The sequence below is a fragment of the Teleopsis dalmanni genome, chromosome 2 (assembly GCF_002237135.1).
Source record: "Teleopsis dalmanni isolate 2A chromosome 2, ASM223713v2, whole genome shotgun sequence".
Lineage (NCBI taxonomy): Eukaryota > Metazoa > Arthropoda > Insecta > Diptera > Diopsidae > Teleopsis > Teleopsis dalmanni.
Window position 1 is genome coordinate 50,146,248 of NC_051847.1, and position 16,716 is coordinate 50,162,963.

At 27.9% G+C, this 16,716-nt stretch overlaps 5 protein-coding genes across 7 annotated transcripts in view; 2 read left to right on the forward strand and 3 right to left on the reverse strand.

The window, feature by feature from the left end:
* The window catches only part of LOC119674505 (nuclear pore complex protein Nup75-like), a 5,452-nt gene extending 3,094 nt beyond the window's left edge, over positions 1-2,358 (reverse strand). The window contains exon 1 of the mRNA XM_038085645.1: positions 2,355-2,358. Within this exon, the coding sequence (XP_037941573.1) occupies positions 2,355-2,358 (4 nt within the window). The remainder of the gene's footprint in view (positions 1-2,354) is intronic.
* Positions 2,359-2,436: 78 nt separating this feature from the next.
* On the forward strand, positions 2,437-5,788 carry LOC119680684 (polyadenylate-binding protein-like; the record flags this gene model as incomplete). Its single annotated transcript, XM_038093624.1, is given in 3 exon segments — positions 2,437-2,909; positions 3,354-4,365; positions 4,452-5,788. Coding segments are annotated over 3 exon segments (1,739 nt in total), but the record flags the coding sequence as incomplete, so codon positions are not given.
* A 1,839-nt stretch (positions 5,789-7,627) lies between these two features.
* Positions 7,628-8,211, reverse strand: LOC119680713 (essential MCU regulator, mitochondrial-like). 3 transcript variants are annotated; one of them, XM_038093662.1, is made up of 2 exons: positions 8,140-8,201; positions 7,628-8,082 (listed from the first exon to the last, which is right to left on the reverse strand). In XM_038093662.1, exon 2 carries the CDS (start codon positions 8,070-8,072, stop codon positions 7,809-7,811), a length of 264 nt encoding a protein of 87 aa, XP_037949590.1. In that variant the 5' UTR covers positions 8,073-8,082; positions 8,140-8,201; the 3' UTR covers positions 7,628-7,808. The 3 variants fall into 3 exon arrangements, with proteins under 3 accessions (XP_037949590.1, XP_037949591.1, XP_037949589.1); XM_038093663.1 differs by having other exon boundaries at positions 7,628-8,079; positions 8,174-8,192; XM_038093661.1 differs by having other exon boundaries at positions 7,631-8,079; positions 8,139-8,211.
* Positions 8,212-9,185: 974 nt separating this feature from the next.
* Positions 9,186-12,736, forward strand: LOC119680682 (nuclear pore complex protein Nup75-like). Its single transcript, XM_038093622.1, has 10 exons — positions 9,186-9,362; positions 9,422-10,114; positions 10,178-10,300; positions 10,353-10,702; positions 10,764-10,876; positions 10,953-11,057; positions 11,116-11,243; positions 11,299-11,489; positions 11,566-11,722; positions 12,579-12,736. Exons 1-10 carry the CDS (start codon positions 9,333-9,335, stop codon positions 12,702-12,704), a joined length of 2,016 nt encoding a protein of 671 aa, XP_037949550.1. The 5' UTR covers positions 9,186-9,332; the 3' UTR covers positions 12,705-12,736.
* A 1,824-nt stretch (positions 12,737-14,560) lies between these two features.
* Positions 14,561-16,564, reverse strand: LOC119674506 (CTTNBP2 N-terminal-like protein). Its single transcript, XM_038085646.1, has 3 exons — positions 16,551-16,564; positions 15,586-15,710; positions 14,561-15,320 (listed from the first exon to the last, which is right to left on the reverse strand). Exons 1-3 carry the CDS (start codon positions 16,562-16,564, stop codon positions 14,788-14,790), a joined length of 672 nt encoding a protein of 223 aa, XP_037941574.1. The 3' UTR covers positions 14,561-14,787.
* Between the last annotated feature and the right edge of the window lie 152 nt (positions 16,565-16,716).

Below are 16,716 nucleotides of genomic sequence, written 5' to 3' on the forward strand. Positions count from 1 at the left end.
TATATGTATGAGTTAATTATTTATAAACAAAAACACATTAATACACTAATTTAACGGCAGCTTAATACCCATTGATCAGTTTAAACTTAAAAATTATTTATTCTGATTAAGTCAACAGTTGCTAGAAAAACATTCAACTTACCCTGTAAATTTTGTATATAAAATTTTTACAGAAGTAGAAGAATAACAAATATTTTTTTAATTGAATACTAACAGCAATTTATACCCATTAGTTAGTGTAAAACATATTATTTTTACATTAATTAAGAAAAAATTGCTATAATAAAAAAGATTCAAATTACCCTGTTAATATTGAATAAAATATTAGCAGAAGTGACAGAATTACATTTATAATGCACTTTTTTTTTATAAAACATTGTTAACGGCAAAATGATACATATATTTTAAACTAAAAACAATGACTAAAGCAATTGCTAGTATGATCATCTGCTGAATAAAGTACATTATTATTTTTATAATAATAAGTTAAGATATAACTTTTAGCTTGAGTTCTCTATAAATGACTTTGAATTAGAGTAAAATGAAAATATCAGCGTTTTAACGAGGTATTTCCATTTTTTTTAACGATATTTTTTTAAATATAAAACTATTTAATATAACTTATCTACAACACGGGCTACTCAAACATTTTGTACAGCCAAGCAGAAGTTTCACTCTTTGATTATTATAGAGCGCAATTGTGCGCTATCATAATGGCATATTCTTAAAACAAAAACATCAAAAATTCCCAGTTCAATTCTTTTATGTTATTGCCAAATGCATGCAAATTATAGTAGCTATTATTTCAAATATTATCCATGGAATTATACCCTCCTAAATATACAGCACATCATCTTTCACGTTTTCAATACCTGTTTTAATACTATATATAGGATTTAAACTTTTTTTTTCGACTGAAAACGAAATGTTTTATCTCCTTAATTTTCCAAGAATAGTATAATTTTGAGAAGAATTCGCAAATAATACGTATTCAAATCTATTGTGTTGATTAATTTCGTGATATATTCTAGCTTGTCTTTGTAATCAGCTTACTGTGAATAGCTAAAAGCAATATTTTGTTGTTAGTCCGCTGATACTTTGCAACGTGATGACTGTACGCATTTTGGGTTTCTTACATTTTAACCATATCTATCACTTTTACAACGATAGAACAGGTAATGGGCATCTATATACATCCGAATTTTCAGAATACACAATACCAAACATTTTCTGGCAGGTAGTGAGTACCTTACTTATAAAAACTACTATGAACAAAACATATTTTTCACAAAATTGCAGTAAAATTGTAAAATACGACGCGTATTTTCCCTGAAATTTTAATTCCTTGCTTTGCTTCAGGTAACCGTTTCAAATCCAAAACAATTCAAACGAATAGAAAATGTTAAATACTTTCGTTCTAACAATAAATATATATATATATATATATATATATATATACAGAATTTTCTCTAATAAGTGCAGAAGTTGATTCTGTAGTCTAAGAAATAAATAATCGTGTAGATTAGATGGGGAGCTTCATTTGTAATATCTGCGATATGGTGTGTCTAAAATAAAGTTTATCTAAAAAACAATTTTAGTAAAAAAATTAATTAACATCATCTAAATAGTTTGTCATATACCAATTTAGATTTACGAATTATAATGGCACAAAGTTTCCCTTTTTTTATTTTAAAAACTGTTTGCAAACAATCTTTCATCTATCGTTCAAAGTTTTCCTTTCTGCCTATTTGTAGGACTATAATAAAAACTTGTATATATCATTGAGAGTTTTTATGACTAATAGCTTTTTTACATCATCTATCTTGGTTACAATCAAAAATAAATGAATCATGTTTAATCTCAATGAGCAAAACTTTATTCGATTAATTCAAAAACTGAGCTTAGTTTGAATATTAACACAAACAGGCAAATATCGCTTTGATTGGTTGTTGTTTTTATCTTTGCCAACTTATCATTTAATACTTTGTGTAAATTTATTGATCCTTTTTTGACAGTAGGGTGAGTGAAAATAAGTATTATCGTCTAAAATCATAATTTTTAAAAATATGGATTTATTTTTTTTTTTAATTTATTTATACCAATCAACTTGTCATTGCTTATAATATGCCTCAATTTAAAAAAATATATCTAAAATAATTAACTGTGTTTTAATTTATTATATTTTAATCTAATATTACAGAATTAGATTTAGTTTTGCATCGTGAAATAATATTGATCATTAGAAACAGTGAAATTTTAAATTTTAATTTCATTAGCAAGAAAAATTGTATTCATAGCGTAACTATTTTTAATTTTTAAGGCCTAAATTATGTCTCTTGCAAATGAGAACTCACCCATATCCCGTAATAATAATTTTCTTTCCCCCAACTCTAAATTTAAACTTACTATAATCACTAAATGTTTGTATTATTTTAGCTGAACGTGCTTTGGACACCATGAACTTTGATTTGATTCGTAACAAACCTATACGTATTATGTGGTCTCAACGTGACCCTTCTCTTCGTCGCTCAGGAGTAGGCAATGTTTTTATCAAGAATCTTGATAAGAGTATTGATAATAAGGCAATTTATGATACCTTTTCGGCATTTGGCAATATTTTAAGCTGTAAGGTAGCTACTGATGAGAAGGGTAATTCAAAAGGCTATGGTTTCGTCCATTTCGAAACCGAGGAGGCTGCAAATACATCAATTGAGAAAGTAAACGGTATGTTGCTGAACGCTAAAAAGGTCTATGTTGGTAAGTTTATTCCACGTAAGGAGCGTGAGAAGGAACTCGGTGAGAAAGCAAAACTTTTCACAAATGTTTATGTCAAAAATTTTGGTGAAGATTTTGATGATGAGAAATTGAAGGATTTGTTTGAACCCTATGGAAAAATAACTAGCTACAAGGTAAATATATATATATTTATAAATTTTTTAAGGTTGAATGTTTTTATGCTATTTTAATAATTGTAAAGGCTTATATGAATAATTATAAATAACAAAATTAAAACAGGAGTTAGTATAACTTATTAAAATTTTTAATTGATTATATTCGTCAACAAATACTAAATACATTTTTTTTTATATAGTACATCTTTTATTATGATTATATTTTATTATTAGTTATTTTTAAAAAAGTGTTCAAAAATATTTCAATTTTATTATTAATATTTATTATATATATATGTATTATTCATTATATATATTGTTTTTATATAAATTATTTATTTATTTAAAAATGAATTTGTTTATATAAGTCTTTACACATTAAAAATTAACTATATGTATATATATTTATTTAATTTGAAATCGATTTTATATATTATTTTTAAATTTGTGTTCTTTAACTAGGTCATGATTAAGGATGACGGTAAGAGCAAGGGTTTTGGTTTTGTTGCATTTGAAGCAACTGAAGCTGCTGAAGCCGCTGTAGATGCTCTTAATGGTAAAGATATGGGTGACGGTAAAATGCTTTACGTTGCTCGCGCTCAAAAGAAAGCTGAACGTCAGCAAGAGCTCAAACGTAAATTCGAGGAACTCAAGAAGAAACGTCATGAATCTGTTTATGGTGTTAATTTATATGTTAAGAATCTTGACGACTCCATTGATGATGAACGTTTGCGTAAAGCATTCTCTCGTTACGGTACTATTACCTCAGCTAAGATTATGACTGATGAAGAGGGCCGTTCAAAGGGTTTTGGTTTTGTTTGCTTCAATTTACATCATGAAGCCACTTGTGCTGTAACTGAAATGAATGGTTGCGTTGTAGGTTCTAAGCCCCTATATGTAGCCATAGCTCAAAGTAAGGAAGTCCGTAAAGCTCATTTAGCTTCACAATATATGCGTCATATGTCTGGTTTACGTATGCAACAAATCGGTCAAATTTATCAACCCAACACAACTGGTGGATTCTTTGTACCAACAATGGCACCTAGCCAACGCTTCTTTGGTCCCCAAGTAACACCAATGCGTAATACACCAAGATGGGCACAACAAGTACGTCCAACTGGTGGTGTACAAAGCGTTGCTCAAGCTAATGCTGCAGCAGCAGCTGGCTTCCAAAATGCAGCTATGGCAGCTACTGGAGGAGCACAATTCCGCCCAACTGGTGGCGCTGGACGTGCACAACCACAAGCTGTACCAGCAGCTCATACAGCTGCTGCTGCAAATACTATGCGTCAAACTGGTGCTCGTGCTATAACAGGACAACCAACAGTTGCTGCTAATATGCAAATGGCAGGTGCTCCAATTGCAGCAGGACCACAACGTACTTCTAATTACAAGTACACATCTAATGTACGTAATCAACCAGTTGTTCAACAAGTTCCACCTACCCAGCAAGGACAACAAATTCATCAAAAGGGTAAGAAATATTTTAAAAAAAAATAATGTTTTTTGATTTGTTTATAAATAGTAAAAACATCTTTAATAAAAAAAAATTTATTTCAGGTCAAGATAAAATTTTGGCATCACTATTGGCCAACGCTAAACCACAAGAACAGAAGCAGCTGTTGGGCGAGCGTCTTTACCCATTGATTGAGCGTATGCACTCCCACTTAGCTGGCAAAATCACTGGCATGTTGCTTGAAATTGAAAACACTGAGCTATTGCACATGATTGAAGATAACGAGGCTTTGAAAGCTAAGGTTGAAGAAGCTGTAGCTGTTCTTCAAGTTCATCGTGTTACTGAACCAACCAGTTAAACATGTGACGCTAAAATTTTAAATTTAATAACATATACACTTTAAGCTCAAAAAAATTTAAAAAAATTCATAGATTAAAAATTCCAAAATCTAAAAAGGAACCAAAAAAATTGTAAAATTTCCTTCAATTTTAAACATAACAGCTTTTCAAAAATAATTTGTTTGTTTTATTTTGTCTTGGATTTTTCTGGAAATTCATTTTATCAATTCTTTTTTTTTTACACGTCTTGTATTGATTTACACTTTGTTTAACTTGAACTAAAATCAACAAACTTTTTATTACCGGCGAAAAAAAGCAATAACACCATTTGAAATATAAAAAAAAGGGAGATCAATAGATCTTCAAGCAACGTACTCTCATGGTACACATGCTATGGTGGTTTCCTTTCTTTTATATTTTGAATTATACGAAAAGAAATTTTTTTTGTTGAACTATTAAAAAAAGTCTACAGAATCTTTAACAATTTTGATAAATCAAGGAAATGAATAAAAAAATGAAAAAAAAGGAAAAGAAAAAAATCATGATAAAAAATTAAAAAGAAACGAAAACATGAACATATAAATTTTGCTACTTGAAACAAATACAAATATATAATTAATGTATGTATATTAAAAAGACAAAAAAATTGTAAAACAAATAAAAACTAAACTTTGTTGGGAGTTACTCTTGCTAAGTTTAACAATTAAAATATGTAACTTATAACGACAAACAATTTACAAAAAATACAAAATACAAAATAAAAAGTAAAAATAAAAATAAAATGCGATCGGTTGGCAAATCTTATTCAACTTATATTTCAAATATTTACGATTGTAATAAATATCGTCCAAAATCTAAAATAACTTTTCACACACAATCATTTAATAGCAACAAATAGATTTATTTAATTTTCTTTAAATTAAGTAAATAATACATATATGCAGGAAATAATTTTGTGTTTTGATATGATCATTTCAGCTAAATTTGATTGTTTATACGTATTCATTAAATGTCTATTTATCCTATACGTATTTATATTATATACAAAAATATTAATGGATTTATATATTTCAGATAAATAAAATTCAAATTGGGCGATAAAACTTGTTTTTAATGGTTAAAGATTAGTTTAAAAGAAAATTTGCATACTATATTATGTCAATATTATAATTATTGAGCACAACGATTACTTATTAAGATCAGTTCTAAAAGTAAAAAATAAAAAATGCCGCTCAAGCAAAAGTTACTATTACAAAATTTACATTAAAACACGAATGAATTTTAAGATGAATTGCATGGGTTAGGATAAGATACACCTAACATGGATTAGGTAATGTACACTTGGACTAACAAAAACATATATCAGAGTAGTTGTTAGTTCATTTATTATTCCTTTATAATTGATAAAAAGGCTTTAGTGAAAAAAATTAGAGCTTATAAATCAGTTCTTATTTTTGTTTTTATTATTATATAGTATTCTATATAATTATCGCCAACATTTGGAAGATTATTGTTCTTTTTCCTCAGGGCGGAGTATTATAGCTGTTATTTTTCTTCTATTCATATAAGGCGGTTATTTATACTGTTTACAATTTTAGTTTTAAATAATAAGCAATAAATTAAATACTTTACAATGTATAAACAAAAACAATAGGATTATGCAGTTAAGGTTGTAGTAGTAACAGCTAGCTCTCTCCTCTTTCCTGTTCATGGTTCTTTTTATGTTTTTTAGTATGCGGAGGCTCTCTACAGTCAATATTTTGTTATGCTTTTCTCAGATCTGTCTAGGTCTGCTCTATGTTTGGTCTTTGCTGTGTTGTGCTAATGCAGAACACATGCATTCAATTTTTTTCACTTCAGGTTTTTTATCAACTATCAAAAACATTTCTTCCGATATTTTTAAATACAATTCTTTAGATAAAGAGTAAAAATGGATATCTTGTCTTAAAGAATTATATTAAACTACTTATATACATATTTAGGTTCTTGTAAAGTGTTCCTCTATACCTTGAATCCAATCAAATCTACCAATCCTGGTCATAAGCATAAAAATTACGATCTAAATACGCTTCCACCTGAAACGGTGGAACATATCGAAATACTATAAGCATTCATTTGGTGTTACGACTTCGAACAGAACAACATTCTGCGCCAATTCAATTTCTTAGTGTTTAAGTTCCAGCTGTTCTTGATGTTACAAATCGACATAGGATCAACAGAGAGAAGGCGCATGCCTCATTCCATGTTAGGAAGTGATATGGTTTAAATGTAATGAGAAAGAAGGTTTGAAGATTCAGTTTGACCTGTATGAAAGTTCGCAACTTGCCACCTCTACAGAACATACCCATAAGTTGCTTAACTTTAGAATTGTAAATACTATAAGACAATTGAAAACACGGATGACGTTATGATTGGTAATTCTGTGGTTTTAACGCACGTTAAAAATAAACATTAATTTGTTAGAATTGTTTATCCAAAACAGTTCCTGCTTCAGTGGTTTTGTTTTCTTTGAAATATCAAATCCGAGGTAGCTTTTAAGCTTATCAGCAACTGCATTTCATACAGACACCCAGATTCATCACTGCAAAAGTTCTTGGTGGATGCATATGAAAAAAAACGATAAACGCAATACAGTTTCGAATCTGTGAAATATAAGAAGACTTGGCTTTTGTTATATTTGTAATTGAAACTCAAAGTTATATCGAAAAATGAATATAAGAAGTTATAACATATACATGTATATTATATACAAATACAAAGGACAGCCTGTACAAATAACAATCAATGACTTCAATATCAGACTACATAACATTATTATTATATTTTGAAAAACTATTTTATTTTTATAATATAAAATTAAAAAATAAATAAATTTATATATTTAACGTTTTATTTTGAGCAACATATTGTATTAGCTTTATATAAATTTCTTAAAACTTAGCTATATTAACCAGCTAAGCTAAGTATCAAATAAATATTAATATTTATTATAAGATTCGTCTTTAAAATTAGATGTGAACTCCTGTTTCAGTTATATGAAGCAAATTTTATAAAATTTTCTGCTGATTTTATTTTATTAAGATGACTAGAGTATTTTTGGAAGAAAATGTCAACATTTTTTTCTTAATCCATATCATCATCATCATCATCTGATGGAACAAAAAGTTCATTCTCCTCTAAAAAGTTTGCTATACTTTTGCTTATTGCTGCACCTATAAACAGACCAGGAACAACTGCACACACTACTCCAACAATACCAAAGCTCATTTGTTCTGGTTTGGGCTTAAGAGCTCCACTTCTGAAGTAAGTGGCGTGACGACAAAATTTGTTGAAGTTGATTAAAGCAGGTAACTGACGAGATAAAATTAAAAGACGTGAGGTTGCCATTATTTAACTTAAAATTAAAAAAAAATTAATTATTCTTCTATTTAATATTGTAAAAAATCAACAAACTTTTTTTTTTAACCAAATGTGGATATTTTTCTCACTTTCACAATGTCGTTATTTTGCACAGGGTGAAATATATCTATTTATTAAAAAAAATTTAAGCGAGATTACAAACAAGAAGCACATCATACAATAAATATAATATATCGATATATATTCATATATAGCATTATATATTGTAATCAATTATATTTATTATGATATGAATTGTGGTAAACGCAAAGTAATTGATTTTGCAATTGAAAAACGAAATACAATTTAATCTAGATATGCTTACTTTCAATTTGCCACCAAAAATCACCAGAAAAAAAAACTCATTAAGACTATAAAAATGTTAATTTATTATTATATTAACTTATAATAATTGTTAATAGTACTTACAAAATTATACGTCTTTCCTTAAAATCGGAAAGTGTAAGAATCAGATTAATAACGACTTAAAAAGTAAGCTCAGTGATGACGCGTTCCCTATTTGGAAGGATGTAGGGTCCTTCTACAATGTTGATTTTACATGTACCGATTAAACTATTTATTAATAATAACTATATTACATTAGGCAACAATTTATTCACAATATAACATTTAACAATTGATTAACAAAATAGTTATTAAATACGTTATATTAAATTATTAATTTATATGTATGTATAAGTTTAATGTTATATCAACACAACTTTTCACATACTTCTCATAACATCAAACTAATTTTATTCAAACAAAAGAGTTTGTACTATAATTTTAAACTATTCATATATCAATTCATTTTCTTGCTGATGTATGGAATTATTTATAGTCATACAACACTTTTTTGCTTGAATGCTTTTATCATTTTTTAAAACTATCGCTATTTATTTTTACTTTAATTACAAAAAAGTGCTTAATTTATATAATTTAAAGAAAATATATGTGAATATAAATCTTTAACTATTTGATTTTAATTTTCTGAATGTGCTGAATTTTTATTATTTGATTAAATAAACCCTTTACGTTTTTCATACATAAATTTTGTACAAAAATGACAAAAGTATGCGTACATGTAACAACTAGATTAAGCAAGAATTAATCAGTGTGCACACTGCTTAATAATTGAAATTTCATAGCATCTCTGTCGTCAAAAAAGCCGCCGACTGTAAAACACATTGAAAGCTGTAATATATGTTATTTTGCTTTTACATGCTAAAGTAGTGTTGAATTACGAAAATGGATAATCAAGGAGAGCCGGCAGTATTTGTAAGGCTATTTAATGAAATTCAGATGTGAATATAAATAATGTAATTGGTTTTCAACAGGGTATAAAAGATGTTTTAAGTACGCGCTTTGGTAATACCCTTACTGGAACATTTGTTTCTGGAAACAAGATAGCGTTGAGCGCATATCGCCCAATAACATGTACAACAGTGGATAAACCGACCGAATATAATGGAAAAGACCCCGTACAAATACATTTACTTCAACCAACTTTTATTTTTGAAGATCCAATTTTACGTAGTTTAATTGCTGAAGGATGTGCTACTTTTGTTGCTTTACAAAGGCTTAAACGTGCAGGTTCAAAGTCAGATTATATTAAAATTTCTAGGACATATCGAAGTATAATTAGAGCGTGCCTTGAGAAATTGCAAGACGCCGCCCTTATAGATGAAGAAGAAAAATACCAACGATACATTTCTACATTCTACCCTATAGAATGCATTTGGCACTTATGTGAAATTTTATATTTGGATGTAAATTCAAATAACTTGATATCACCACAATTATTGGATTGGATAAGGTTTCACTTTCCAACTGGTGAACGTTTAGCAACCGATTTATTACTGTTGGGACGTGAAGCTAGTGACAATAAAAACTACTGGCCAACTTTAAAAAGTCTTATTACACAGGGGCAAATAGAGGTAGCACGAGCTCTTTTACATTTGCACCCGTTAATAGATTCACCCACATATCAGTTAGCGGATCAAATTCTTAGAGCGATACCGAACTGTAATGTAAGTAGGGTGATATATAATAGTATATACTAAATAATTATTATTATATTTTGCTTTTAAAAGATACACTCTGGATTTTCTGTACAAAAATTTCGTGCTCAATGGCAATACTGGTTAACTGATACGGAACAAAAATTATCTTCCAATATTCTGGCTGGTGAACCAAAACTGGAAGAAATTATACAAGTATTAAATTAACATAAAAAATTAAAGGCATATTTAATGCATACTCTTTTAGTTGATAACTTGCAACACAGATGTTTGGAATGCTGAAATTAAAAATGCCGAGTACTGGTATGAACTTTTTCCTGGTTTTCTCTTTTATTCAAATCCTACTTGTAAATTGTTTGAACTTGGTAATATTGCGAATAATTGGCTTGATCGGTTTGCACAACAAAAGCATATTAACAGTAGATCCCTGCTTCTTAATCAGTTAGACCAAATAATCTTAAGTCTTATGGAAAATAATTTACATGAAGTTATACATGAAACTCAGCTATTAGCTGATAATCAATGGTTCATAACGCATTTATGTGACTTATTATATAACAGCGGAAATTTGGAAAATATGGGTAATCAACGCATAAGGTATGGATTATAATGTATTTACAATTTTATATATATACAATTTTAACTAAGATCATTTTAGTGAATGCGTAAAGCTGCGACACTCATTAGTATATGAATTCGGAACGTGCTTAATGACAAGAAACTCTTTATGGCAACTAGGAATTGATTATTTAGATTACTGTTCCCATGAAGGTATTATAATAGAAATAATACACTTAGCGTATTTACATTTACTAAAATGAATAATTTTGTTTTTATATATTTAAAGGCAAAGTTGCTCAGGAATTATTATTAACCAAAGTTGTAATCAAATCTGAAAAACAAGCCTTGAAGGTTATAGGAATTGCACGAAAGTTGGGATTTATTGATGCTGGTATTAATAAATATTTTAATTTTAAAAATTAAGTTTTATTAACAAAACACTATTTTAGAACAACAAATATGTAAAATTGAAGCTAAGAAGTCATTTAGTATCAAGCGTTATGGTAATGCATTAGAGTGGGCAATTCGATCTAAAGATAACATTTTTGTCACTTCTATTGCCGATTTCATTTTAAAAGTATTAAAACATATAATACAATTGAATATAAAATAAATAACAATTTTTTGTATAGAATTATGGCGAAACAGGTGATATGGTATGTCCTGATATTGTAGCTAATATTGGACCTAAGATGTTTATATCGCCACGTCTTGTGTTCCTAGTTAAATATTTTGATTTCTATCAATTTTATCGTAAACGTAATTTTTTACCTGCAGCTGAACTTTTGGTAAACCTATTAGATTCGAAAATAACTCCAGAATAGTAAGTATTTAAAATATCATATAATGTGTATAACAAAATTGAATGGTTCTTAATTATTTTTCTTACATTTTTTCAGCTTTTGGCCGTCTTTGTTGATCGATACTATACCATTATTAGAATCTAAAGACCCTAAAATATTATCCAAGGAAACTTGCGCGATTTTATATCACTTAGAGTCGGAATTGGTGCCACTTATCGAAAAAAAGAAAAAACGTCTTGAAAAATTTCCAAATGTGAGTTTTTAGTATGAACATTTTTATTAGTATAAATGTGTATATATAAAGATGAAAACGCAATTACAATAGTATGCAACAAATCGGATGAAATCAGATCCTTATAACATCCTGACCACACCTATTAAGCACTACGTTTTCGGTGTGGTCAGGTGACTGCGTACTAGGAAGACATGATATAAGACTGAGTTTACCCTATAATGACTTTAATCGTAGTTGTTGATTTGAGAAGGAGGAGAAATCAGTATTTAACCTTCTTTGTCAGTGTACATTTTTAGCTAATAGATTAAAAATATATGGGCATCTTTTTTTACCTATCTGACACACTGTCATATAAAATAATGAACATAACCAAGTTTAAGACTTAAGACATGTTTTCAGAGTTGCCTGTACACTGACCACTGCGGTCCTTTTAAAGATGCTTCTGATATGTATTTGAACAATGCTAATTCGTGGTATCACAATGGGTCATTATTTAAGCTCAATGGGGCTTTGCACAAAGCCACCACTCAAACCTAAGCTAATAAAGCTAGCTCTTTCATTTATCTTTGTGCTTTAGTACTAATATAAGTTATAAAAGTTTTATTTGAGGATTTTATTTATTTATAAATATTTTTATATATTTTTGTTTTATATAATTGAAACGAAAATTTTCTAATTTGTTTAAGTTAGCTTTATAACGATCGGAAAAAATTTCGAACACTGGCTTCTGTTATCGAAATTGGCCAAATTTTTCAAAAGCTATACTGAGCTCCCCATACTTTATTTATTAACTAATGCTTAACATTCATTTTAAATTTTAAACAAATATATAACATTTATTTTTAACGCTTTTATTTTTATTTAATAATTTTAGGAGCCTGTGAACGTTTTAAAAGATTATCGACTTGAAAATATTGAAGAGATCATCAATTTATTACGTTTAGCATGTGCGCGCAACTTATCTCGCGCAGTTATTATAGAAAATTCAATTATGGGTTAGGTTATATATGTATAATATATAGGTAATATAATATGAATACATTATTTTTAATCGAACTATGCGATTCTAATATTTATAACATATTACTTTTTCTTAATAATTATTTTTATATATATTTAGTTTCTTGCACACTTGATTATAATAAATTTTGGATACATTTATAAAAACTTGTAAAATTATGGTTTTTTTTTTTATTTAATTTTGATATTGTAAAAACAAATACAATTAAGCATTTATAACTTAGCGATATTAGGTAAAATGTGTTTTACTCTACAGAATATTTTTATTTAAGTGGAAATGGCAAATTAGACTAGTAACAAAATCACAAACTTGCGAGGAAAAAGAGATACATTGTCATCCCGCACAAGTACATGTTCTTATTAGTAGACTAACACATCACCGGTGCATGTTTTATGGAATAAATAAAAATTCTAATATTTTTGCATATATAACCATTAAAACAATGTTAATAGTACTAAAATAATGAATAAAATTAATTTACAAAAAAAAAGATATGGTAATTTTCTTTTTTACTTAGAATACAACTAATTTATAATATAATATAAAACTTTTAATACATAAATGTGTTACTTAGAATATAACTAATTTATAAATAAATATCAAATTCTTGATACATAAAAGTGTTGCAATTTTAAAAAATATGGAGAAATAATTTATAAATTTATTCTACTTAAGACTTATGTGAACAATTTAAAAGTATATAAAAGTTATTATTATTAACGCTTTTAATGTGGAAAAAATTTAAAAGGACTTCGAATAGTTAGTGATATATAAGAGGGCTTCGAAAGCAAACAGAATTCTTTAAAAGTAGGTATTTGTAGTAAGGACATTTACTGACACTTGTATACATTGGTAAGGTCAATCACTTAATTTATACACCATATATTTTTTCTGTATAATTTACTTGTTAATGAAAGGAAAGTTTTGTTAACATATAAGTTAAAAGGAGTTTACTAACATCTCCTGATCGACTTTCCGGTCGCTAAACTAGAATACTTTTACACTGTTTTATAGATATTACATGTTTAGACATGGCTTTTTGCTGTTATAAGTAAAAAAGGAGACTATTTCAAATTAAATAACCGAGTTTCCTAAAAAACCTTTAGTTATTATTTATAAAAGGACTTGTTTGTTTACTTTGGATTGCACATTGTTAATATTTTAAAATATATCTAAGAAATATAATATTATATTATTATTTTACTTATTTATACGTTGTTCACATAAGTTTTAATTAGTACAAATAAATAAGAAAAAAAGTGATAATTTTTGATTCAGGTAGTATGGTTTGTTACATATATTCGGATTGCTCGCATGGGAAAATTGTTTATTGTTGATAGATACAATCTAGACCCAACGAATTTTTCTAAATAAACTTGTCTATACAAACAGAATTTAGGTTATACCGGCGATCCTAAGGATCCACTTTGGCCTATTGGCCCATTGTACACAATATTTAACAAATCCAATATTTTGTTTTAGCTAGCAAAGAACTCAACCGGATAGTTTAATTAATTATGATGTATATTTTATTTAAATAAAAATTTGTTATCAGAGAAATTATCGTGAAGATATTAAGCTGATTTTTAACTATATTAATTTAATATTTAAGGAAATGATTCAGGTTTTTAATGGAGCTTGTTAAAATTTACATATATCTCATTTTAAATGTATAAAATTAAAGTATTCTAAATGAGAAAGCCTTTAATTACTATTAAGCACAACGCTATTTTAAAGTAACAAGTTAAATAGTATATTGAAAATAGTGTACACACATTTCTATGAATATGTATGTATACATAAAAGTAGATATAGGTAATTTAACTTTATATAAGTTATTATATTTAATACCGAAGACTCTTTAAAGTGAAAGCTAGATAGCCGAGTTAAATAAACGATATTTTAATTATTTAATTATTATCCTATTTAGTACTATTTTTTGCAGAGAAAGGGAGATTTGAGCTAATATAAAAGTTTTATAAATACAGCCCACAAATATTCCAACTATTTTGGCGTTTACTAAAAATAATTAAGTTTAACTTAGCACTGTTATGATTTTAATCTAATTAGGCTTAATATTTGTTGTATTAACAGTTGAAGTTGTTCCAGTGTTTGGCATGCACACTGCATTTAATGTTGTCGAACCCAAACGTGATAATGATGGTTCACGTTTTGGTGGTACAACTGGTTTATTTGGAGGTATTGGTGGTGGCACTCCACGAGCACCAGCTGGGACTGTAACTGGTGGTACTGCAATCGGTACCGGATGTGAGGTTAATTGTTCAACAGAATGTGATGCTGCAGCAGCTGCCAGTGCTGAATATTTTCCACCAGGTGCACGTTGTATAGTGGCAGTAGGTTGCATTTTAGCTGGTGATGGTACTGCTGCACCTGATATTTCATTAACTGCAGCAGCACTAGCATGCGATACTGCCGATGTTACAGTTGCTGTTGATAAACCAGTACGTATATTTTGACCAGGTGTTATTGATCGTGCAATACCTGTAGTTGGTCCAGAAACAGGAACACTCGAAACAGTTGCTGTAGGTTGTACGATTTTTGCTATATTAACCATTGGAGATGCACAAGTTTCATCTGAAATTAATTTATATTTATTAGTTACTATATTAGTTATTTTATTGAAATAAAAATTAGTTGTGTAGCTACTTTATGTAGTGAGCAATACAATTAGCCATCTAAATTTATATTTTAATATTAAAACAAAATCACCTTTTTTCAATAAAATTATGGTTGATTAAAAAGTTATTACAAAAATAATTCTGCTTTAAATTAGGAAAAATTATCATTATTATTAAAATGCATAAGTGTAAAAAGCAAAATTTAAATTATTGAGACTTACCAGTAAACGCTCTTGATTTAACGGCACTGACATTACCACTTGAAACATTTTGTTGTGTATGTTGCTTTTTTAGTGACTCATTTTCTGTTCGTAATAGCGTTAATTCGTATTCAAGTTCCTTTACACTGAAAATAAAAAACAATTTTAAATAGAGAAACAGAAATTTTATTTAAAAAATTAAAAGAAAAACCTTTAACAAATACAATGCCTTCACCAGAAAGTTACCTTTTGCTTTAGAACCAAATATAATTTATATTTTAATAACTACATAAACAGAAATATTTCAACATTATAGCTAAGATTAAAGTGTAATATTAACGTTCTTAGTATACACAAATTTTAAAAATATCAAAAAGAGGTTTAAACTAGTTTTGAATGACATGTTGGCTCGTTCTAATTTTACCTACCTACTGGGGTATATACATTAGTCAGTTAGGCCTATTACCCTGGGCCTCTGCAGAAACCCTCCAGCTATCAAAAAGTAAAAATGCCCAGATGCACTAACTCGGAAAAGACTCAACATGAACAAATTTTTCTTTATTGATACTCTCATTTAGGCAAGATCCATGATTATTTATCAGATTTTGTGTCTTAAAAAGTATAAAGAAACAATTTCTTCTCTCTGCTATTTGCCTCTTTCGGAGATAATATAGATACTCTACATATCCTTATAATGATAATACTCTTTCAATTTCAATTGCATTATGACTTAATGAAGAAGTCATACAAACTTCGATAGTGTGGCAAGTTTTATATATAAAATGTTTTATATAAATATACAAAATAAAATAACAAAAACAGTGAAATTTCTCCTAAGCAGACATTGATGAATAAATAAGTAAATTTTTCACTTAAAAAGAACTTTCTTTGTTTTTAAAAACTCATTGTATGAAAAATGAAAATTGGGGACTAGCAACATTGCATGGCTGAAAAAATGCTCATTTGACAAATTTTAGAATGTGTACCTATTCTTTCCCATAATATACAATGTAATGGAATTTTTGTTTACGTTACTTACAATAATATATTTAAATAAAATTATAATGAAGAAATGTCATATAATATTGTAATATGAGAACAAATAAATAAAATTAAATGTTAAAATCAGATACATTTTTTTACATACAAAAA